The following is a 23048-nucleotide window of genomic DNA, read 5'->3' as shown; positions in this document are numbered from 1 at the left end:
GTGGTCGCAGCAGCCAATTCCCTGGTTTCTCTGTGCCCTGTCTCCCCAGCTACAAGCCCATCGTGGAGTACATCGACGCGCAGTTCGAAGCCTACCTGCAGGAAGAGCTGAAGATCAAGCGGTCCCTGTTCAACTACCACGACACGCGGATCCACGCCTGCCTCTACTTCATCGCTCCCACCGGACACTCGCTCAAGTCCCTGGACTTGGTCACCATGAAGAAGCTTGACAGTAAGGTACTGGCTGCCTGGGTCACCTGTAGTGCTTTCATTATCTCCCCATCTGCTCAGGAAAATCATGTTTGGGTTTAGTGGTGGAGAGCTGCGGACAAAAAGTGTGAGAAGTGTACCTGGGGCAAGCTGCTACAATGGCTCATTATTCTGCTTCACATGCTGCAGAGATTTATTGAGGGTTTGGACTCCTGCTGTTTTCCAGCTTTACCTCAGGTGGGGAGCTTGGCCATGTGCTCCCCAGCTCATCTTTAAAGTCAATAAAGACAGTTCATGTCATCTTTCTAAACAGTAAAAACAAAGGGAGGTGCTGTGTCTGCTTGCTCTGACCACATCCAGTTAGACAAAAGCAGTGATTTGATCTGCTATGGTGAGTGTAGTGGTGTTCTAGCTGTAATGTCATAAACAAGAATCTGAATATATATGTTACTTGGCATCTGCTCTTCCAAGTACCCTCATGGGCTTGGTTTAAACCATAGTTCAAAGGAGATTGCCTTTCTTCTAGGAAAAATAACTGAGGTACAAATATAGAGCCTGAATAGCTAAACTGGGCCTTCTCTGTGCTCATTTCCATCATGATGAAGCAGTTTAAATCAGTCCACTGTGCACCTCTTGGCTGATTGGATCCTGATTCTGCATGATATCAATGATGACAGTGGCTCTTTGTTTCCTAGAGAGGCCAATCGATTGGGTTTTATGTGGTGATAAGAAAAGTTCCTTGCCTTCCTCAACTGAAAATAAGGTTATGGAGATTTATCCCAAGTGATCTAATTGACATTCCTGTTTTGTCTTTTGGCCAAGAGGGATTTAATAGCTCCAAACAGAATTAAGTGATGTAATAGAAGAGGATTTTCAAGTACTGTAGTTAAAATCCCTCCATATAGGTCGATATTACTGTTATCCTCAGTACAGGTTCTGTCTGCTGTTACAGGGAAAAGCAAACTTGCAAGATCAAAAGCAAAAACTGTCCCTCTGAAGGGAGGAGACAGGGAAAGAAGGCAGGATCTTTATCCTTGCCAACAGCCTGTCTAGAGAAGAGAGTAACTCATCTTTCATCTCGGAGCTGTGCAGGGAGGAGTGAACCCTGGTCCTGCAGTGCAGCAGTGTCTGGGGGCACATGAGGGCACACAGGTGGGGGAAGTGTGCCTGTGTCACTGCCAGCCCCTGTCCTGTGTGTCCCTGGGTTGGATAGGCACCATCTGCTTCCACCTCCTGTGGGGTGACAGCAGCTCTGCTGCCCCTCCAGTGTCCCTGGTGACACTCCCCAAGCTGGGGTCTGTGACAGACTGTTTTCTGAGCGTGGCTTTGCTCCTGCAGAAATCCAGCCAGCTGTGGTACTAGAGGATGTGCTGAGATGTTGGTTTCCTTTTTTTTTTTTTTTTTTTTTTTTTTTGAGTAGCTCATAATAATCTGTGACAACATTTCCTGTCCAGCCAATTCGGATGAGGAGGGGAGCATGACAGGACAGGAAATAGCATGTTGCCAAATTGCATTTGACTTCTTTCTAAGGCCACCATCACTGCTGCCTGGAAATCCTGCCTGAGGTGGTGCTGCTGGCAGCAGCCCCAGGGAAGTTCATCTGCTGGGGGTGCTGGCTGGTGTCACTTTAGGGCTGTCACTGCATGTCCTGCTCTGTCCTCTCCCAGAGACACAACCTGTGCGGTCCCGTATGCAGAAGTGCTGTCCTGTCTTGCAGGTGAACATCATCCCCATCATTGCCAAGGCTGACACCATCGCAAAGAACGAGCTGCACAAGTTCAAGAGCAAAATCATGAGCGAGTTGGTCAGCAACGGCGTCCAGATCTACCAGTTCCCCACCGATGAGGAGACGGTGGCCGAGATCAACGCCACCATGAGTGTATGTTATCTGGGGGGTGCATGGCCTTGCCTTGCCTGGGCCTGTCCCTGATGGCCGTGCTGGGTCTTGCTTGGCTTTAAAACTGCAATTTAAGCATGGACGTCAGCCTGGCCAGAAGGCTTTTGGGGGCTGGCAATACCTGGTCTGATAGGTTTCCTTGTGTGACAAACACTTCTCCCTCGTCGCAGTTCTCACATCCTTCCCCTGTTGCAGTATTCCCGTCAGGAAAGGAAGAGGATGGGAGGCAGGGCCCCAGTGTGGTCAGGGCAGAGAGTTGAGGTTTGGCTTTCCTGTCCCAAACGACCACTTGCTGCTTCGTGGGGGTGATTCATTTGCTGCTGCCTTTGTTTCGGTTTCCGCTGGGAGCGGGGCACCGGCACTGATGTTCCAGCACTCTGCAGCCCATCAACAGCTCTGGCTTTCACCTCCTTCCCTGCCTCTAGGGGTGGGAGTTGAGGGCACTCAGGGCTAGACTGGACCTAACATTTTAGTGGGGGTTACCAAGGGAAGCAGCTCTTTGCCATGGGCCTGACTCGGGTTGCAGAGGGAAGAATCTGAGCTCAGGGCTGCTGGCAGTGAGGTGTTGATTGGCCCCAAGAGGATGTGCCGGTCCTAAAGCAAGTGCAGTCAGATTAAGCTGTTTCCTTGCTTCTTGAAGGCTGTTGCGAGTTTTGCTTCTCAAGGGCTTGTAGATGGGCAATCATCTCATCCAGCTGAATGTTAGACCCTCTGCAAAGCTCCTTATTGCTTCTCTTGCTGATTTGAGCAGGGAGAAGCTGGCATAGGGAAGTCATGTGGCACTACCAGGGTGCTTTGTGTGCAGTGCTCTGCCTTCCTCAGGTGCAGCCTGGCTGCTGGGAAACCCGTTTGCCAGATAATCCCGTGTCCTCTGCCCTGCCATTATCCCCTCCCACCCAGCCTGTGACCACAGCATGGCTGAGGCAGCTCCCGTCCCAGAGCTTGCACCCAGCCCCTTTGGGTGCTGTCAAGGCAGGGAGAGTTGTGCTGGGCTGGGCTGGCAGCTGAGGCGAGCTCCCTCCTGGCAGCAGCCACACTTCTGGGAGCAGATCCCAGATTGTCGCCACCACACCCACGGAGAGACCTGGACGGAGCAGAGCTCCATGACTCAGTGTCAGCCCAGGGCTGGGTCAGCTCCGCTCTTCCCCTCGCTCACAGCTTTGCCCTGTGTAAGAGGAAGCATTAGCAGTTCTTTGTAGCAGCAAAATCCCCCTGAATTTTGCCTTCCTCGAGAGGATGTAGTGTGTTTTCCTTTTTATTGTTTCACAGTTCTTTTTTCTTGGTGTTTGAATTCAGTTCCACTTTGTAAGACTTGGTCCGTGCTTAAGACAGTAGTGCATTGTAATGAAATTGAAAATAATGTACATATCTTATATTTTTAGGACTTCAGAATTCTGGGCTTTAAGTCTCATCAAGTTTTTCATCCAGATCGTCCTGTTGATCTTCCTGGAATACCAGATGAATTGCAAAGGAGTTTAAACAACTTAAATTTAGCAGAGCTGCCCCAGTAAACAGCTTTCTTGAGAAACAATTTCTGGCAAGGCAGCAAAGGAAATCCCCAGGCTCATTGTCCCTTTCCTTTTGTAGGTCCACCTCCCTTTTGCCGTGGTTGGCAGCACTGAGGAAGTGAAGATTGGCAACAAGATGGCAAAAGCCAGGCAGTACCCCTGGGGTGTCGTGCAGGGTACGTTACCAAGGGCACAAGCCAGGCCTTCTCATCCTATCCCCTTCTGATCCAAGAATAACCAGTTCTGTTACTTCCATCTCTAGATGGCCTTTACCAAAATCTGTCTGGAGAGAGCACAGCTTAGATCCCAGCGCACACATCTGGATGTGCAGCCAAAAGCTCCGTCCTGCAGGAGGGCAGAGTTTGGCCAGGGCACTGTTTGCAGCCCAGGCTTTACTGAAGCTGCCAAAAATCCAGAGCTGATCCTTGCTTTCCAGCCAGCACTGAGAAGTACAGGATTGAGATGGTGATGGTCTCCTGGTGGCTTCGGTTGTGTATCCCGTTGGAGAAGGGCCCAGGAAGCCACAGGGGAGCATTCACAGTGCAGTTCTGCACAACTCTCTGGTCTCTCAGTAATACCAGCTGACCCTGAAGCAGCTTCAGAGACTTCAGCTGTGCTTACCAAGGATGGTACAGGGACAAACAGTTAGGAAAGAAGCTCATGTGTTTGGGTGGTCTTGGACTTAGACCTGTATCCTTCTGGGATCTTGCTGTTCCCAGAAAACTAGGACCAGATAGTCGGAGATCCACTTTAGGCTTTGCCTGTGTGAGCCCCTGTGAGTGCTAGGATTTCAAGTGGGTTTGGGTGGGAAGTGAAATCCTGTGAGCAAACGGATCATCACCTCTGGTGCCAAAATGCATGGGGAGGTGGGGGCCCTGTGACAGATGGGCATTGCACAGATTTTGCAAATCCAGTGCAGGCCTGGAACTCGGGCCCTTCTGGCATGGGATGGCTTCAGCCCCAGCTCAGCAAGGCATTTTGGTGCAGGCTGGCTTGGAGCTGTGCTCGTGTGCCTGAGGAGCTCTGAGGTTTGCTACGCTGGGGCCCAGATCCCGGGTTTCATGTTCTCTCTGTGCATATTGTCATTTTTGCAGTTGAAAATGAAAACCACTGCGACTTTGTGAAGCTGCGGGAGATGCTGATCCGAGTGAACATGGAGGACTTGCGGGAGCAGACGCACACCCGGCACTACGAGCTGTACAGGCGCTGCAAGCTGGAGGAGATGGGCTTCAAGGACACGGATCCCGACAGCAAACCTTTCAGGTAGGGACGTGCAGCCCAGGCACTGCTCTGCTCTGCAGCCTGCTTGCCCTGCTGCTGCTCAGGGCTGCCTGGAATTCCGGGCAGGAGCAGTGCAGCCGTGTCCGTGTGACAGGAAGGTGGCCCATGCACTGGGGTAAATGATGTTTGGGTAAATGATGGGGTAAATGATGTTTTGACCCCCCTGGAGCTCTTCACAGCTGGTCCAAGGTGAGCTGTGAAGAGGGTGCCACAGTCTCATGCCTGAGGTTTGGCTGATTACTGAGCACATAGTCCATTCTGTCAGACAGCTTTGTTGGTCTGCAGCCCAAGCATTAGCCAGGGACAGCAGCTGTGTGGGAATTTGGGAGGGGGTGTTTGTTTTCTCCCTTCGTTTCCTGTTTCCCATTCCTCCCCAGCTTTTCCCTGGTAATTGCCCCCCCTGCCTCAGAGTCCCAGGTTCCTCTCTGCCTCCCGGGGAAGGCAGTCAGAATTCCAGTGCACCGGTGTGTGTCAGGGGCTGGCATTGGTTTGGGGTCTTGTTTCTGACTTGCTGAGTTGATGCAGCTGCACTTCTTCTGCAGCAGGAACTCGGCTGGAATCAGTCAAGCCCAGTTCTGTTACTAAGCCCAAGTGTGAAGCTTTATTGGATTTCCTTTCTGGAGAGCAATGGCTTAAGATGGGCTCAGCCCTTCCTTTGGAGGAATCTGAGGAATTTCCATTGCTTCCTGTACACGAGGCCTCTTTTGACCAAGCTATAAGTAGAAAGGAAATGAAAATGTACAGAATTTCTCCATCTGGTACGTGCTAGTTCAGAGCAGTTCACTCTGGGTGCCTTTTCCCTCCAATAAACAAACAAAACCTATGATCCCAAGCTGTTTGGCCGAGGCTGATGTATATCTGAAACGAGGGAGACATTCTCTCTGAGCTCAGGGATCAAAAGGATGCTTTTCCCTGCATCTTGGCCCCAGGAGCCACAGGAACTGCTGCCCTACAGCCAGCTTGCATCAGCCAGGAGCAGCGAGCCTTTGGCAAATCTCAGGAAGAGCAGGGCAGGAGGTCCCAGCAAACCATTGGTGTTGTGTAGGGACTTCTGTGAGGTGTGGAAAAGGGGCACTGGTGGTGTCTGAGACCTCCACCTTGCTTGGCCAGGCTGCAGGAGGTTAGGAGGGAGCACCGAGATCCCAACATGTGTCAGCTCCATGAAGTGGGGTCTCTGTGCATAGAGACCCTTCTGCTGTCCTCTGTGTGTTGTGGGCTGGATTCCTTTGCTGCTCTGGTTGAGCTGTTCAAAATACTCCTTTTTCAAATAATATTATTTGCCAGGGTGTGGGGGTGTGTTGGGAAATCAAGTTACTCTCGTAGTTTAGGTTCATATGTTTGTGTACTTAAAAGCCAATTCCCTTGTCATCTTTGCCTGTGAGAAGCTGCAGGGATCCCAGTTGGTTTGGACTGTTATTCCTTAGGGCTGTAATTGTTTTTTTCACATGCAGCCTGGGAGTTGCCAGGCCAGTTTCTCTGAGAACTTGGCTCCTCTGGAAGTTAGTCACTGTGGCAGAGAATGAAGCTTTGAACCTGGGACAATTTAACAGGAAGCCCCTGCCCCTCTCACTCCTGCCAGGGTTTTCCTGCTTGCCCATCACCTGGCATGGTGTTTTTTTGGAAGTGAGCTCTGGAAGAAGTGGTTTGCAGTCCAGGATGCAGTGAGCTGTGTGCAGAGCTTTGGCTCTGTGAGGCTCTGCTGCTCCCTAGGACAGCGTGGCACTAATTGCAGATTCAGTTTGTGCTCGCTGAGCAGCAAAGGCTCACCTGCCCTCAGGCTTTGCCACATCCTTCACAAGGGCTTGGGAGTTTAAACTTCAATGTCCACAGTCAGAGCGTTAAATCCAACACTGAATTTTAGGGACATGTTTTGAGTCTCCTGAAGTCTGCATGCTGTGAGGGGTCTGGTTCTGCATGGAGCTCAAAATCCAAAGATAGCTCTTGCCCTGCTCTCCCACGGAAGGATTTTTGTTGTTTTTAGAATCAGTATTTTTGCTTCCATGTGTAGGAAGCTGGTGTGGTCATGTGGAATGGTGTGATTTCTCTGGGGCGGCCACTGCTGTGCCAGAACAGCTCTGGGCATCCTGTCTGGAGGGTATTTTAGGAAGTAACTGAAGTGCCTATTAATTAGCAGAGTTAAACACAAGGCTTGGGATAATCTGACAAGTTGTGTTCCCCAGCTCAATATTTCATCCCCTTAAAAAACTCCAACCAGTAAAAAAGCCATCCAAGCCCCCAACACTGTGAGGAAAAGTAAACTCTTGACTTTATTGGAATTAAAATGTTCCTCTGGCCCAGCTGTTAATATGTTCCTTAGGCACACGGATGCAATGTGTCTGTGTGACTTCAGTGGAGTTTTCATTTAAAAAATGCTTTTCCAGAGAAAAACCTCTTGGGGGAAATAGTTATCATTCCCACACTATCATTATGGCTGGGCTATCCAAATCCATTTAAGGAATAAAACAAAAGAGGAATTTGGCATCCAGAATTCCTAAGAGGCTTTTAGAATCTCAGAGGTACACAGACAACGTGTTTTGTGTCCCAAATCTTCACTGCCTATCTGAGTGCTGGGGAAATGAAGGAATGCCAAGGAGTAAAGGGGGGATGAAGCAATCCAGTGATGTGGTTATTTGGAGCAGGAAGGCTGCTGTTAGTTTGCAAAGGAGAAAGGGAGGTCTCCCAGGACGGATTTATCCAAATCAAGCCCCTGATGTGACTCTGTTAGCCATGAGCAGTGAAAAGGAGTTCTGCTCAGTGTCAGTGTCATGCCTAATGAGCTACACGGGGGCGGATTTCACCCGGGTCTGCTGCACAAACCTCGCCTTTGGAATGCAGAGGCTTGGCACCAACAGAGGCAGAAGGGAGGTGGTGTGGCTCCGAGGGATCACCAGCCCCGTGGGCATCGGGGATTGGTGCAGGCACTTGGGTAGAGGCTGCTTCTCCTCCAGGACAGCCACCCTGCCTGCCGAGTGATGCCCGGGACGCTGAGCAGGGAGCTCGGCTGTCCTTTCCACTCGCCTCCCACTGCTGCCACCTAGCAAGCTGGGATGGCGTTCACGGAGCTGATGCTGCCTCTGCTGGAGCCTCTGACCCTGCTTTGTGACAGGACAACCCAAGTGCTACGGTCTCCAAAGGCTGGGAGCTCCTGGCTGTGCTTAAACGCTGGTCTGAGTGGGTTTTGTGCGCTTTTAACAGCCTCCAGGAGACGTACGAAGCAAAGAGGAACGAATTCCTGGGAGAACTCCAGAAGAAGGAGGACGAAATGAGGCAGATGTTTGTCATGCGAGTGAAGGAGAAGGAAGCAGAGCTGAAGGAAGCAGAGAAGGATGTGAGTATATTGTGACTGAGGGCTTGGGGCAGGGCTGGTACAGAAAATGTCCTGCTGGGGCAGGGAGCTGCTCTTCTCCTGGAGGAGCATGGGCTGCTGCAGGGGTGCAGACAAGAGTACAGCCCTCAGTGCCCGTGTTCCCTTGCTCTGCACGAGCCTGATAGAGTCCACTAAGCACTGAGGGGTGGAATATGGGAAGTGTCCAGAGGCCTGCTGGGTTCCTTCGACAATGGGAATTCCAGCTCTGTGTGTGCTGGTGAGTGTTACCTGCAGGGCTTTTCTCACGAGTCAGGCGGGCTGGGGACAAGGCTGATGGCATGCAAGCAGTGCAGGGAGGCCTCGGTGCCAGCAGGAACACCTGGGGCATCATTGCCAGGGATTCAGGGTGTGGAACATTCCTTCCTTTCTTCCCAGCCTGTTCTCACTGTCTCTGTCCTGGCAGCTTCACGAAAAGTTTGACCATCTAAAGAGGACTCACCAAGAAGAGAAGAAAAAGGTGGAAGAGAAAAAGAAGGAACTTGAGGAAGAGCTCAACAACTTTCAAAAGAAGAAGGCAGCAGCTCAGCTATTACAGTCACAGGCTCAGCAGGCAGGTTCTCAACAAACCAAGAAAGACAAGGACAAGAAAAAGTAAGCGGATGTCACCCACACCCTTTGTAGGGTTTGTTGCAAGTTTGGGAGGTTGTTTTTTTCTTTCTTGCTGCATGTCTGTATTTGCTTTTCCCCATTACCAGACTGGAAACAGGCTTTTTCTCAGCCTGATCAAATAAAATATTTTTTTTTTCTAAAGGGTGGGCCAGGGACATGATATTAATTTTTCTCTAGAAGACTACCTTCAAATTTTATCTTCAAGTCTGACTGGTGTGGGAGAGCAATTGGATGGTGGAGTTTTGATTTGTGATCTGTTCAGCATCTTCTGGAACCGTGGGATGTTCTGGACTCAGAATTATCTGCCTGAGCCAGAAGCATTAAGGGAATTGCTACCCGTCCTTTCTTTCTCCAGTAGTGTCCAGTTCCCATTCCTTAAGGTTATAGCTGTAAGTAGAAGTAAATTAGAAACCAAAACCACCATGTTATTTTTACATGGGGAATGCTAGTGCCAAAAGTGATGGCTTGGAAGCTTGCTTTAAAGACAAGAAGCTTTGGTTTTGTATTTTTTTAGAAAAACAAACTACTACGGTACCATAATTGCAGTTAAATGGCGTTTGTGGTTGTATCAAGTTGACTTAATAAGCTAAGAAACCCTTACCTTTTAGTCCAGATCATGGCACTGTTTTTTACTATTTTGTATTCGTGTCCTAGGAGTGTGATCCTTTGCCCTCCCCTGGCCTTTTCCATTCCTAGTGAGACGGTGCTCATGCAAGCCCTTAGTGAGTCACCTGTGCTAAGGGTGCTTAGTTAGTACCTGCCTTTGGGAAAGCTGGGGCTGCAGCAAATCTCACTGGAAACCACCTGGTTACCCCACACACAAAAATGACAGTTCCACGCTGCTTCCCCTGCCCGAGAGAGAAGGGAGTGTTCCTTAGAGTAACACGGGTGGAAGAGCAGGGCTGTGCCTCGGCCCCTTGTGTCTGCTGTGCCAGCCCGGGAGCTGCAGCCCGGCCCGAGCTGTGCAGCAGATGCACTGGGGTTTGCAGCTGTCACCCTGGCTGCGTGGCCAGGGCCAGGTGGGAGGGCCTGGGGCTGGTTCCTCAGCTGCTGTAAATTGATGTAGCTCCTATGGAGCCCTGCTGCTCGGTGCTGGCTGAGGACGTGGCCCTGGGTCCTGCTGGGGTGCGTGGAGCACTGCTTGGGGAGAAATCCTTACGGACCAGACCCAGGGGTGGCGGGCTGAGCACTGGAGCCAGCCAGTGTTGGCAGCCAAGGCCCAGGAGAGCTGAAACCCCCTTCTGCAGACAGCCGGGACACTCATCTGCTCTCACCTGAGAGCTCAGAGATGGTGATGCATTCCCTAAAAAGAATAGGAAGTTTTGAAGACCCTTTTCCTTATCTCGGAGTTGGTAGGCTAATATTTTTGAGAACTGTGCAGTCAGATGTTTTTGTCTCTTAGCTGTAGGAGCGGTGCAGCACAGAACGGTCTGGGGAGTTCTGTCCCTCTGGGTGGTCAGTGTGAGCTCCTGTTTGGTTCCAGCCTCGTAGGTGGGACAGGGCTGTTCCCAGCGACCGTGACAAACACAGGTTCTGCTTTGCTGCTGCATTCACAGAAATCCAGCCTGGAGGAACATGCCCGTGTTTTAGTGTGTCCTTTGTGTCGCTCCACGCCAGGTGCTGTACCTGCTGCAGGTGCTCTCTAGTGTCAGAGTTACTAACAGAGGCTTTCAAGGGAAGTGCTGATGCTCCTGCCTTGTGGCTCACCTTGGTTTTCTAAAGGCTTTCAGTTTCTCCTTGCACTCTAATGTGGAGCTGCAGTTTGTACAGTTAAGGCTTCCAACCTCTCTCTCTGCTGCCGTGGCCTGTGGTGCTTCTTGTGCAGTTGCCAGAGGAAAGCCTTGCCATGCCCAACCCTTACAGCCTCCCCACAAAGTAATTCATGGAAATGCTTTATTTTCTCAAGGTGGGATCAGATTTCTCCAGTTCGGACAACACTTTCCACTGTGCTGTGCACATCAGAGGGAAGGCTCAGGGTGAAATCTGCTGCTTGCCTGACTCCATGAGGGAGAGCTTGGCCTTCCTGATTTCCACACTATTCCTCCAAAAATTCTCTAGCTTGTGCTCTTTATCTAAAAAGTTTGGGGCTCTGGCCTGACACCCGTGTCCCCCAGGCACTGAAAGGGGTGGCTGCAGAGCAGACTCTGGCACTTGGGTGGACGTGGGGCTGAGCCCCTGCTGTAGGGGACTGTGCTTCCAACCTGCCCCGTGTGGGGAGAGCTCCTGGCAGCAGAGCCAGGGGGAGAGGCAAGCAGCCTGCCTCAGCATGTGCCGTTGTGCTGCTGCTCATCCACAGCCCCCCAGGAGCCAGCACCATCTGTTTGGCTTCTGTCTCCGTTTATTAAAAGCTGCTTCTGAAAGCCAAGTGTAAAACTTTTTTTTTTTTCCCAGTTTCCTTTCCACTTAAGTTTCCAGTCCAGTGTGCCTGGTCCCAAAGCATCCCTGAGCTGCAACACCCATGGCAGGGCCTGGCCCAGCACCCTGTAGAAAGAGGGGTTTGGTGGTGCCTGAAGGATCTGAGCACGCCTGGGGGCATCCTGGTGTCCAGGTGTGAGATGCCTGAGCTGCCTCCTGCAGGGATGCCCGTGGGAAGTACCCCAAGCTGGGAACAAAGGAGCCCTGAAGCCACCAAGCTCTGTGGTGACAGGCTGTAACCTGGGCCAGCTGACAGGGTTGGTTGGTCACTCGTTCTGTCCCCACAGTTTTTCTTTTTACTTTTGTTTGTCATAGGCCAGAGTAGAGCCCAGCCTTGAGGTTGAATTTCTTTGTAATTCCATGATCCATCAGCATGCCCACCCACCGGAGCGGGTTGCTGGTGTTGGCTCTCCTGGCTTTCTTTATTTTTTTTTTGCATTTTGAGTTCTGTTAGTGCTAACTTTTTTGTTTTTTGTTCTGTTTTTTTAACTTGCAGTGCAAGCTTCACATAAAGCCTGTCGAGCCAAGGATGTTCCTGCATTCACCTGCTTTTGCAGTAATGTGTCTCTGCCATCTGTTTTCTTTTTATATTTTTTTCCATTTTTTAACATGAATAACTATTAACTCATCTAATAACATAGTGGGAACAAGAAGGAAGAGGGATTGGGTGCAGGACTGTGTGCAAGTGGAAGTTCAGGGGTGGGTGGAGGGACGAGTCCTCATGATGACACCGTGCATTTTTCTCACCAAAACCATCAGCAGTCAATTATTTTTGGCCCCCAGTCTGAACCAAGAGCCAGCAGCTCAGGTGTTGGCTGGCTCAGGTGTCCTCAGTGCTGCTGGCTGTGCAGTGGGAGCCCCAGGAATGAGTGTTGTAGGAATGTCCCAGCCAGCCCAGGCTGGGGCTGGGGCTGGGGCTCAGCCTGAGCCACGTTCCTGCAGGAGCTGATGCCTTCAGCAGCCCCAGTCCCTGCCGGGGAGAGGGAGGGGGGTGTGTGTAGATAACCAAGTGTAACTGACCTTGCATGCCGTGACATTTGCATGATAAATTTGTGTTAGTTCCTGTTCTGTGCTGGCCTGGTTTTCCAGCCTCCCTTCCAGCTCAGCAGAGCAGCTCCGTGGCTGCCTCGGGGAAGGACCATTCCCAGCACTGCTCTCCCTGCACTACTTGCCTCAAACCTTTGGAGCCTCCCTTAAAATCAGCCCTCATGGAATCAAATGCCTGGGCAGGGGGAAGGTAGAGCCTTTTCAGCATCCTCTTGGAGCTTCCAGGAGCATGTGGGATCCAGAATTCCAGGTCAAGGGAGAGAAGGTGCCTGGACACACAGTCTCTGCACTGCCCCCAAGCCCTCCTGCAGCAGGAACAATGTCCCATTCAGGCATCCCTAGGAGGTGTAGGATAAGCCAGGCCCTGCTCTCTGGCCAGCACACATGGAAGTGGGGCTGTTTAAAGTGTTTTTTTTCCATGCCATTGCTTTCAGACACAGTCATTCCCTTCCTTCCCAAGGAGTGGCAAGCCGTGCTTACCCCCCAACTCCTGGATTTCTTCCTCTGCACAGCCAGCACTTGCTCTGCTCCTAGCTAGGCAGTCTCTTTAAAGCCTTCTTACACAAAACTCTTCCTACCTGAGTCTCCCTCCACAGCTGTTTGCCTGCTCCTGGATGGACTTTCTCTGGGGAAAAAAGAAAAGGCAGAATTCCCACTGCTTTTAATCACTTTTTTCCTCAGGTGTTGGATTGGGAAGTGCTTGGAGGTTAGCTTATGGGTTGTCTTGCTTTTTAACCCTCATCACTTAAACATGGCTTTGGGAAAAGGATGTCTATGAACCATGTCTTGGTCAGACAGCAGAAATTGATAATTAAGCTGGAAATAAAGCAGTTGCCCTTTTAATTATTTTTTACAGATTTAATTTTTTTTTAGATTAAGTTGTTTTTAAAATTATTATTTTTTTGGTTGTTGTTGTTTGGGTTTGGTTTTTTTCCCCCTCCTGGAGCTGCCAACTATGCACTTTTCATCAGGTTAAATGGGTTTGCTGCAGGGTTAGTTGGAAAAGTGAAATTCTGGTTCTTGTGGCTTCTGGCAAACCCAGCTTTGAAATCTTGAGTTATGAAGGAAGAAGTTTGAGTTGTTTGCATGAGTTTTTTTACAGTCACATCACATGCCCATCACCGAGTGCTCGTGGCAATATGCTTTGCTTCAGCTGCCTCTGTGCATGTCATCTTTTTAATTACCAGTGTTTTGTGCCAAGTAGAAAACTTAATTTTAACATTTATTTCTCCTGCTTCATTTAACAGCCCTTCAAGGGATGTTTAGCAGGGGAAATCAGCTGAGTTGAGCTTTTCCTTTTTGACAGAAAGCTGTGGTCAAGTGCATTAGTGTATTTTTGGTTGAGCTTTTCTCCAGCAGAAAACCAGCTGTGTTGGAGAAACTGGGAATAAACCACAAACTTGAAGATGTCAAAGGTATTGTTTTGGTTTTTGTGCCAAAGGAGATGGAAATTACTTTTTTCCCCATCTTGAACCCCTGGGCCATGTTTAGCTTGTTCCTGCTGCTCTTGTTGCCTTTTCCTTTCCCCGTGCCTTTTTTCCCAGTAGCCCCTGATGTGCATGGAGTGAACGATACACTCAGGTGTGGCTGGATGTGCTTTCACCTCTGCATGCAAGTACAGCAGGAAGAGACTGACCCTTCCTGCCTCGCTCCTGACAGGAGAGCAGCTGTGCTTTTCTGGGAGATGCTCCAAGCTAAAACTCCTCTAAAAACTGCATGTTCCTCACAAGGTGGATTTCAGTCCTTAGGTTAATACAGGGGAGCAGGAAAGCACGCTGAAATGTGCTTTTTCTGGGATGGTGGTGTTCCCAGGGCATGAAGCATATCCCAGAATGGATAAGCAGAAACAATCCAGGTCTCTGCGAGGGGCTCTGTAGAGAGGGGGCACACATGGGTCTGGCAGGCAGTGGGAGAGGAGGGTATGGATAAAGGGCTTGTTCCCCCAGAACCTTCTGGGCATCACACAGCTCCTTCCAGGGAGGGCAGTGAGTGGGAAGGTGCCCTTGGAGCTGGTGGTTGTGAAATGCATCATCTTGAGTTGCACCTCCTGTGGCACTCCAGGAGCCACAGGGGAAAGCAGGCGCTGGCACCACCCCGGGCTGCTCTCCAGCTGGAGAGCTGCCACTCCTGTCACCCCCCTGCGTGCTTCCGACAGCTTGGAATCCCAGCAGGGAGCTGCGTGCCTCCCTGGAAGGACGTCCCTGTTAAGCAGGACCCATGGTTCTGCAGGCAGCTCTCCTGTGCTTCTCCCACGCCGTCTGAGTGCAGATGGAAATGTCTTTTTGTGTGTGACCACATCAGATGTGTCTGTGTGACTCCAGTCCCCTTCCGTGTCCCTTCTCCCAGGGCCCGAGCTGCACGTGCAGGTGTGACACCAGCGTGTGCCAGCACGGAGCTCTGCAAATATGAAGGGTTTTTTTCATTCACGGGAAACAAAGCTGTGAACAGCGGTAGAAATCTTGTATTTTTAATATCCTGATTGCCTTAAACCATAGATGTAGGACTTTATTACCTTGCTATTGGAAAATAACCCATGTTTGTAACTAAACAATTGTGTAACCTACATACAGTGTTAATGCAAATGATATGTATGCATCTGTTAGATATTGTCACTTTATTTGATGTGAAAATATTTCAGTTTTTGAATTACAGATGGAATAATAACCTTCTAGCATAAGCTCAGTTATTTCTTGTATATGCTTCAGGCTGCAGATCCACATAGTGCCAACACTCGAAGCGGGGAGAGGAAATATATTTTTACCCAAAGCTTTGGTCTTTGCGTGGCCTCTGTGCTGTTTGCTGTTGCCTTTCTGTGGCAGGGTGACAGGAGGGTCACCTGTCAGCCTCAGCCTCCCCACAGGTTGTTCTGTGCCTCTGTAGGTTCGTGCTGGTGTTTGTCAGTCGCTTTTTGTGGTGGCCCTGAGCTTGTTCCCCACCCTAGCTGGTGTCCCGGGCAGCTCAGGCCAGATTTGACGTGTGTGACGCCTCCCCCATGACCGATATTAAAATGTTGTTCCTCCTTTGTTCCCCGCCATCCTCACTTTTTCATTTCAATTCTGAACCTCTGTTTCTTTTCTCTCCTGTTTTTTTCTCTTTTTCTGTAGCTTCTTCTTTATGTAACCGTCACCTTGCCAAAGCCCCCACACCCTCTCTCCCAGTGGACCATAGGGCACTGGAAGAGCTGCGGATCCGGGCACCCCTGGCAGGAGAAGAGCCATCTCATTCCTCCATCACGTCTGCCCTCCTCTCTCCCCCCTTTGTTCCCACCCGTGCGTCTGAGGGTGTGCTGTGCTGTGTGTCTGTGCGGGCTCTGCCCGCTCCGGCAGCGTCCAGGCTTCCAGCTCTGCCGAGGGAACGGCCGCCGGAGGAGCTCGGCCGCGCCGGGACTCCTTGCTCTGGCTTACTTGGATTTTTTTGCCTCCCTCCCCGATTTCTTTTGCCGTAACATGCACACACTGCTGGTGACACACTGAATGACAGACTGGGGGCGAGTGTGCAAAGCTGGAGGATTTAAATTCTGCCTCAAGCCTGGCTGCTTTGGACACCACAACTTCATCTCGAGGGCGTCCTGTGCTCCTCTGTCGTGGCTGGAAGTCTCTCCGCAGACCTGGTGGTGTTCTCAGTGTCCCACTGTGTGACGGTGGATGTCCCATCCTGTGACCCTGTCGGAGCCCGTCCTGGACAGTCAAGGCTTTGTTTTCTAGCTGTGCCTTGCTATGGGCAGAACGAGATTCTGGCTTTGTACAGCTGAGCTGCACTGGCTCACACTTAGATGCAGGGCTTCATTTTGTTTTCATGAAGCCTAATTAGTGATTATTTTTTTAACAGTCCTCAATGTGGGCAAGTTGTTAAAATTTCTACCTTGTTTACTTTGGAAGTGAACTCAGCAGAAAAGTTTGAGAAGTGCCAAAGGATTGCTTGAAGGTAAAAACAAAACCTGTAAATGTGTGTGGTGACCTCCAGCTGCTTTGGGATGGAGGGAAGGAGGCAGCCCAAGCCTCTTGGGTTATTGTTTTTTGTGGAGTGCTGCACTTTGATTTTTAACCGAATACTAGTGATTTATTCTTTGCATCTGTGAATCTTAATCAAGGCCTTCCCTTCCTTTAACCTGCCAAGGTAAAGCTACCCTGAGCTGGTCTAGGTTTGGCCTCTGGCACTTGGTGTGTGACATACCAGCTGCTGAGGGGCTCTGCTGAAATCTGCTGGGGTTTGTTTTCACAAGCACAGTCTTTTGCAGCACTCTTCAGTGACAGAGGTCAGCTCCCTGCAGCCGGGTGAAAGAAAAACTGCATATCCTGGAAACCTTTGCAACCAAAGAAGTGACTTCATAGATGCACTCACGAAGGTTATGGAGTATTGGCCTCGTGTGCTGTGCCCTGGTATGTAGCTGGGCTTGCTGGCTGTTGCCCAGCCTGAAGGTCTGTGAATATTTGCACAAGTGTAGCTTGGGACAGGACTTGCAGTGATACCGAAACCAGAGCCTGCCCCACTCCTGAGGCTGCAGGGGCCTCAGGTGGTACCCAGTGCCTCCCACCAGACAGCCAGGTCAGAAACCTGCTCAGTTCAGCCTTGTGAGCACAAAGCAGGGTCGAGGCCATTGCTGGATCAAACCTTGGCTGGGTCTGTCCCTGTCTTGCTCTGCAGAACTCTGTGGGTGTTTGTCTTACCTGGGAACCACCACTTGCAGCATGGGATCCCTGTGGGCCCTGGGCCACCACCCCTACCAAAAAGCCATGGCTTGAGCTGCACATGTTCAGGAAAAAAATAGTGAATAACCATGCAGCCTGAAAGTAGGGGTTCACCATGCAGCCAAGGGCTGCTGGGGCTCAGAGCATGTGGTGCTCCAGCCCCTCCCGTGCCTCATGCAGGCCAGTGTCCCCCTGGCCCAGGGTTCCCTGCACACAAAGCTGGTCGCTGTTGACTGAGGACATGCCTTGCCCTTGAAACGCCCAGCTTAGGCTGCCTTTTCTTCCATGGTGGCACCTGTGCCAGTCTGCAGTGCCAGTGGCTGCTGCTGGGGGCCCAAGGGCCTTGGCTGTGGGCTGTGCAGCTTGCCCAGCAGCCACCTCAGCTGCTGGATGCCTTCTGTGAGACCCTCTGCCAGGGAGGGAATCCTCTCCTTATGTTCCCCTCTGTCCTCACACCTTTTTGTTGTTCCCCCTAAGCTCCAAATGGAATTCTTTTCAAAGCCCAATGAGAAGCAGACGGGCACAATCCGAATGCTGAGGCTCACACAGACTGCCTTTATTTTGCAGCTCTGTAGAGTTTTGCTGTGCTGGTGCCTTGAGTCCTGCTGGCAGCTCTGGAGCTCGTGTCTGCGGGAGGACATAGCGGAGTTAGAGAAGGGCACTAATGGGAGTTGGGATGGAGCAGCAGCGTGCCAGGTGAGGCGGCTCCCTTTGGAGGGGAAAGGCAGAGGTGAGGGAGGATCCAGCAGGAGCTGGCAGCACATGGCCTCTAGAGGTCCCCTGCAGCCCAAATTCATTCGTGACTGTTCGAAAGCTCGATGGGGGTGCGCGCCGAGTTCACCAAATCCTCACAACCGGGCTTAGCTCGAAGGGAATGGGCTCAAAATATGGAGTAGCTTTCATACAGAGCAGGTACTAAACTTCTGGGGTTTGTTGACACAGGGGGGCTGTCAGCAGAAGGTTTGGGGTCTTTTAAGGGTAAATTCAGGGAGAACAGGTCCATAAGGAAAAGAGACTCCGTTGGTGGTGGATAGAGGGCGGAGGGAAGGGAGCAGAAGGCACGGACGGCAGCGAGAGGCGGAGCTGCCAGGGCCCGGCGGGGGCTTTCCCACAGCCCAGCCTGGGAGAAGGGATGGCGACGTGACCTTCAGCTGCTTCCTGCATGGCTGCAGCTCTGCGGGAAGGGGTGTCAGCGTGGGGAGGGGGCGGCTCGGCGAAGTTATCTGTCACCAAGTGTCCCCAGCAGAGCTGGGAAAGCCACTTCATCCACTCCCAGTTGAAAAGTTGTGCTTTGGGGTTAACCCTTGTGTGGCTGCTGCAGAGGATCCACACTCTCGTGTCTGGAGGGCGAATCCTTCAGGGGCTCAGGGAAGCTGTGGGGAGCAGCGCAGTGTGTGAGGATGGGCCGGGATTGCAGCTAAAGGCTTGGGGACAAGCAGCAGTGCTCCTCCGGAATGTGGCTGCTGTGCCTGGAGAGCTGCCTGGGCTTGGGGCACTGACCAGATGCTTGGGTTTGGGAATGCAGTGATTTTCTCCCAGTGCTCCTGTGGGAGATGCTGGGCTCCTGCCTGCACTGCTTTGGGTCCCCCTGGAGCTGCTGGCATCTTGGGCTGGTCCGTGACGTGAAGCACTGGGGTGCTGTGAGGTTTGTGGGAAGGCTGCATGAATGTGAGGAGTCAAGGGCATCAGGGAATGTTTTCCTGTGGGAAACAAGGAGCCCTGGCAGTGCTCCAGTCTGGCCCTGTGCTCCAGCAGTGGGAGCAGCATAGAAGCCAGTCTGCTGCTGAAGGTGAGGGGGGCCATGCAGGCTGGGGCTGGAGGGGGCAGCTGCTGCACTTGCTCCAGGGAAGAGCAAAAACAACGGGATGCTGTTGGGTGCCACAGCCAGAGAGGTGCCAAGCATCCAGGGCCTGTGCCAGGACAGCAGGACACTGCAGAGGCGGCTCACCCGGACCAGGGATGGGGTTTGTGCACGGCACCAAGGAAATAAACCGTGTCTGTCTCTCTCTGCAGCCCATGTGTGGGACTGGGGAGCGGGAAAGCTGCCCCAGCAGCCGGGGACACCGAGCCCTGCCCCTGCAGCTGTTTGCTTCCTTGGGCTTGCCAAGTTGGCACGGTGGCTTGGCCGGCTCCAGGCAGCACAAGGAGGCCAGGGAGGGTTTGGGGCAGTTTTGGGAGAGCCACAGTGCTGCTGTTAATTGGGTGTGGTTTGGAAGGCAGAGCTCTCCCCTCGAGGCTGGTCCGAGCCAGGGTGGTGCGGGGCAGTGCACGACCTGCTGCTGTCCTGTTGCTTTGCGGAGCGGGTGACAGTGACAAGGACACAGTTACCTTCTCAAGAGTGACACACAGCCACGGCTGCAGCACACCTGGGACAGCAAACTGCCCCAGAGGCACCCAATACCTCCTGAGGCCCAGCTCCCCTCCTTGCTGTTCCAGCCAGGCCCCTGGCAGCTGGCACAGGCTCCTGGCTCCCACCCTCGTGCCAGCTCCTCTCCATGTGTGCATCTGAGTGCCAGAGTTCTGATGCTGTGGGGAATGCAGGAATATGCCCTTAAACCTGGGGTGGAAAGAGCGTGGGGAGGGGAGAAGCCAGTGTAATTGCACTGGGAAAGATGTAACTTGCTGGAAGCAGTGAGCCCCAGAACTGGGGATATCCTGCAGTGGCAGGGTGCTTTGCTTGGTGGTGTGCTTGTGACACCTTGAGCCTGCTCAGCAGCCTGGCTTTGGAAAACTGAGCTGTGGGATGAGAAGGTCAGGGACTGAAAATACTGTAAGGACGGCAGGAAGGGCTGGAAGGGAAGGAAGACACACACCCTGCTGAGAAATGTGGGCTTGAGGGGGATTTTTTTGAGCCATGTCAGGAAGAAGCCAGAACCCAAGAGAAGGCTGTCAGGGTGCACTGCTGCAGTGAAGATGGCACCTTGGAAGGCAGGGAGCAGGAGGGGCTCCACGACAGGGGACATGGAGCAATGTCCCTGCCAGGCACTTGGCCTGGAAGGGCAGCAGCCTGGAGAGAGGAGCACCAGAAGCAGGCCAAGGCTGGAAGTGCTGGAGAGGCAATGAGTTCATGCTGGGTGACTCCCCTGGCTGCCCAGCACCTCTCATGTCACCTTTCCAGGGCTCTGGCACAGAGCAGCTCCCTGGCAGCCTCTGGGTAAAGCCAAGCCAGGTCTTGGGTGAAAAGCACAAGAGACTGGGAATCCAGGACAACTTTCTTTATTGCTACCAGAAGGCTTTCATCAGTACAATGGCTCTGGATACAATACCTTCCTCAGGGCTGTGGAGAGAGCTTACAGTCGGGACAGGGTGTTCTGAGAACAGGGTGTCACACGGAGGAGACGCGTTAAAGGTCAGACTCTTGGTTAGGAGTTACATGAACACAAAACTCGAGGGTCAGGGTGTTTTGTTTTGGTTCTGTGCCTGATGATGACACGTGTTCCAAACCTCAGGTGTCCACAGCTGCCCCGGCACCTCAACCAGCAGTGCTGGGAAACGTGCAGGGAGAACCGGGCTCTGCACAATTCAAGGGTTACATGTGATGGAGAGAGCTGAGCCTTGGTGAGAATCCACACTGGGTGCTACACAGCAAGAAAAAAATGGTTTCAGTTCTAGTGATGCAAAACCCAGTAATTGCTTTCTGTGTTGGGACAGGCAAACTGGTGTAACTGGGAGAAGTCTCTGTGCCAGGCACAGAGCACCTTCACACTCCTGTGGGAATTACTGAAGTGTGGAGCAGCTTGCAAGCATTGGTTTAGGTTTTTTTTCCTGCCTAATGTTTTGTTTAAATCCAGTTTTTCAATATTATCACATTTAAACACCCAACTATTAACAAAAGAGGTTTTCTGTTTAGAAGGGCAAAAGAAAGCTGTGGTGGAGGTGGGGCAGGACAGAATGTCATGCACGAGACTGGCTGAGAACTAAAAGAGGAGCAGGCAGAGAAAGGGAGCAAGGAGCAGGTGGGAATGGGATCAGAGAGGCATTAGTTGGCTGGGAAACCTGGAAACAGCTCCGCAGGGCTGATGTGTGAGCTCTCGGATGTGGAGAATGGGTTACAACACACAGGAGCAGAAAAACAGTGGAACCGACAACACTAGAAAGGAACAGGTTTTTGCTACTTTTTTTGTTTGGTTTTTGGGTCTTTTTTTAGATTTTTATACTTTTTTGTGTTTTTAAGTGCTTAAATAGTGGAACTATAATTAGCCGCACAAGAAATAAAATTCAAAAAAGGGTTGGGATTTTTTTTTTTCCCTGGTTTTCTTTTGGCTCCCTTCAGTTCAGCCTGACAAGGTACGGCCCCTTCTCGCCCCGCTGAGGCCACGGGCTGCCAGGTCCCGCGGTGGCACCGGCAGCTACATGACAGACACCGGCTGCAGCGGCGGGCAGGGGGACACGCTGCCCTCCTGCCGCGAGACGTCGGCGCCGCAAACAGAGCCCACGTTCTCCAGGGCCACTGCCTCCGGGGCCAGGTCTTCGTTGTAGAGGCGCTTGATGCCGTCGTAGAAGTCGTCCACTTCCATCTCTTCCACCTTGCGCTTGGCGGAGCCTGGCTTGCAGCCGCCGGCGGGGGCGGGCAGGCGCGGGCAGAGAGCGGCTGTAGCTGTGACGGGCGCTTCTGGCCGGCCGTTGTCCTGGGAGAAACCCGGCCCTGGGACAGAGGAGGGCTGGCGGTGGAACGCTCCTCTGTTACAGGTCACCAGGGTCTGCTGGAGGGGACTGTAGACATATACAGAGTTGGGCAGCAGAGAAGGCTGCAGAGTGGAAAGGTGATGTGCCACCAGCTCCCGGCAGTGGATCAGCTGCGAGCTGTCCATCTGGAGTGGGAAGACAAGCAAAGGTACGGCTGCTGTGGGAACACTGGCACGGTGAGGAGAGGGCATGGGCTCCCAATGCCTTGGCCACCTCTGCACCTCGCCAACTACCACGGTGACATCCCAATATACACCCCCTGCTCCTTCCTGCACCTTGTGGGACTCGTGGGGGGAAGCAGGCACAACTTGGACATATTAAAGGGTTTTACTGCCTGTTTTTAGCAGCTGGAGCATGCTCCCAGAGCACCTGCAAGGTTCCCTGTATGCTGTCAATGAATGGAAGAACCACTAACAAGTGGAATTTTTCCCTGGTGCGTTTCTCCCTGGTGCAGCAAGGGCCCTGTAGATCAGAGCACACGGCTCCTCCCGCTGTCATGCAGTGCTCAGGACCGAGACCTGGCAGCACTGTCCCTACAGCTGTCCCTCCAGGCTGAGGCTGAGCCCAGCCATCCCCACACGAACGGAACGGCAGGCAGCAAGGAACCACAACGCCCCGGCTGGCCTGGAGCACTGAGCAGGACGTGGCCCCGGTCCCTCCCCGCTCCTCACCTGTGCCTTCTGGAGCAGCTCGATGATGAGAGCCAGCCAGTCGGGGAGCAGCTTCTCCAGCTCCAGGCTGACGATGGCCAGCGCCAGCATGGAGCCCTTGAACTGCAGCAGCTGGAAACAGGCCATGCAGTGCAGCAGCTGCTTGGTCAGCGCCGCCACGTGCTGCGAGGGGCTCGGCGTGGGCAGCAGGGCCAGGAGCTGCGGCCTGCTGGACACCGCCACGGCGTGGAACTGCGGGACAAAGCACAGGGGGCAGCTGGCAGCGCTGGCCAGGCCGCAGGGCACCTGGGCAACAGTCTGTGCACACACGAGGATCCTCCAGCCCAACCCTGGAGGCAGCTCCTGCCCCGTGGGGAAAAACCCGACGTGCTGAACCCGCCAAAGCTTGGTGCAGCCCTTCTGCTGGGACCTGCTTGGGCACCAGGCTCTAGGGCTCTGCAAAAGGCTTTCCCATCCACCCTTCTCTCCAGTGCACATGTGGCATTCAGGGGTCCTAGACAAACTCCTCAGGGAAGGAGTGAGGATAAAATTCCACAGAGAACCTCAGGACACTTCTCTTGATCTCCTCTCATGTGTGGATCTGGCTCTTGGCCACGCAGGTCTGCAGCAGACATGGATCCACACTCACAGCCTGCCCTTGGGGATTTCTCCATGGCTGTACTCCTTGTTT

General features: G+C 52.5%; 2 protein-coding genes across 5 annotated transcripts in view; one reads left to right on the top strand and one right to left on the bottom strand.

Annotated features, from left to right (window-relative positions):
• Window positions 1-21122, top strand: part of SEPTIN11 (septin 11) — a 48436-nt gene extending 27314 nt beyond the window's left edge. For 2 of the 4 annotated variants that reach the window (XM_064416185.1, XM_064416188.1), the window contains exons 4-10: window positions 50-236; window positions 1927-2088; window positions 3694-3790; window positions 4709-4877; window positions 8091-8223; window positions 8666-8853; window positions 11783-15002. In XM_064416185.1, the coding sequence (XP_064272255.1) occupies window positions 50-236; window positions 1927-2088; window positions 3694-3790; window positions 4709-4877; window positions 8091-8223; window positions 8666-8853; window positions 11783-11798 (952 nt within the window). In that variant the 3' untranslated portion in view covers window positions 11799-15002. Of the gene's footprint in view, window positions 1-49; window positions 237-1926; window positions 2089-3693; window positions 3791-4708; window positions 4878-8090; window positions 8224-8665; window positions 8854-11782; window positions 15003-15437 lie in introns of those variants that run through there. The other 2 variants (XR_010360530.1, XM_064416186.1) reach the window with 2 other exon arrangements.
• The window catches only part of CCNI (cyclin I), a 23337-nt gene continuing 20510 nt past the window's right edge, over window positions 20222-23048 (bottom strand). The window contains exons 6-7 of the mRNA XM_064416189.1: window positions 22379-22609; window positions 20222-21832 (exon numbers count right to left, since the gene is read on the bottom strand). Coding sequence (XP_064272259.1) covers window positions 21371-21832; window positions 22379-22609 — 693 coding nt within the window. The 3' untranslated portion in view covers window positions 20222-21370. The remainder of the gene's footprint in view (window positions 21833-22378; window positions 22610-23048) is intronic.

Source organism: Passer domesticus, chromosome 4 (genome assembly GCF_036417665.1).
Source record: "Passer domesticus isolate bPasDom1 chromosome 4, bPasDom1.hap1, whole genome shotgun sequence".
Classification (NCBI taxonomy): Eukaryota; Metazoa; Chordata; class Aves; order Passeriformes; family Passeridae; genus Passer; species Passer domesticus.
Note: the sequence above shows the minus strand (reverse complement) of the source record. Positions and strands in the feature narration are given on the sequence as shown.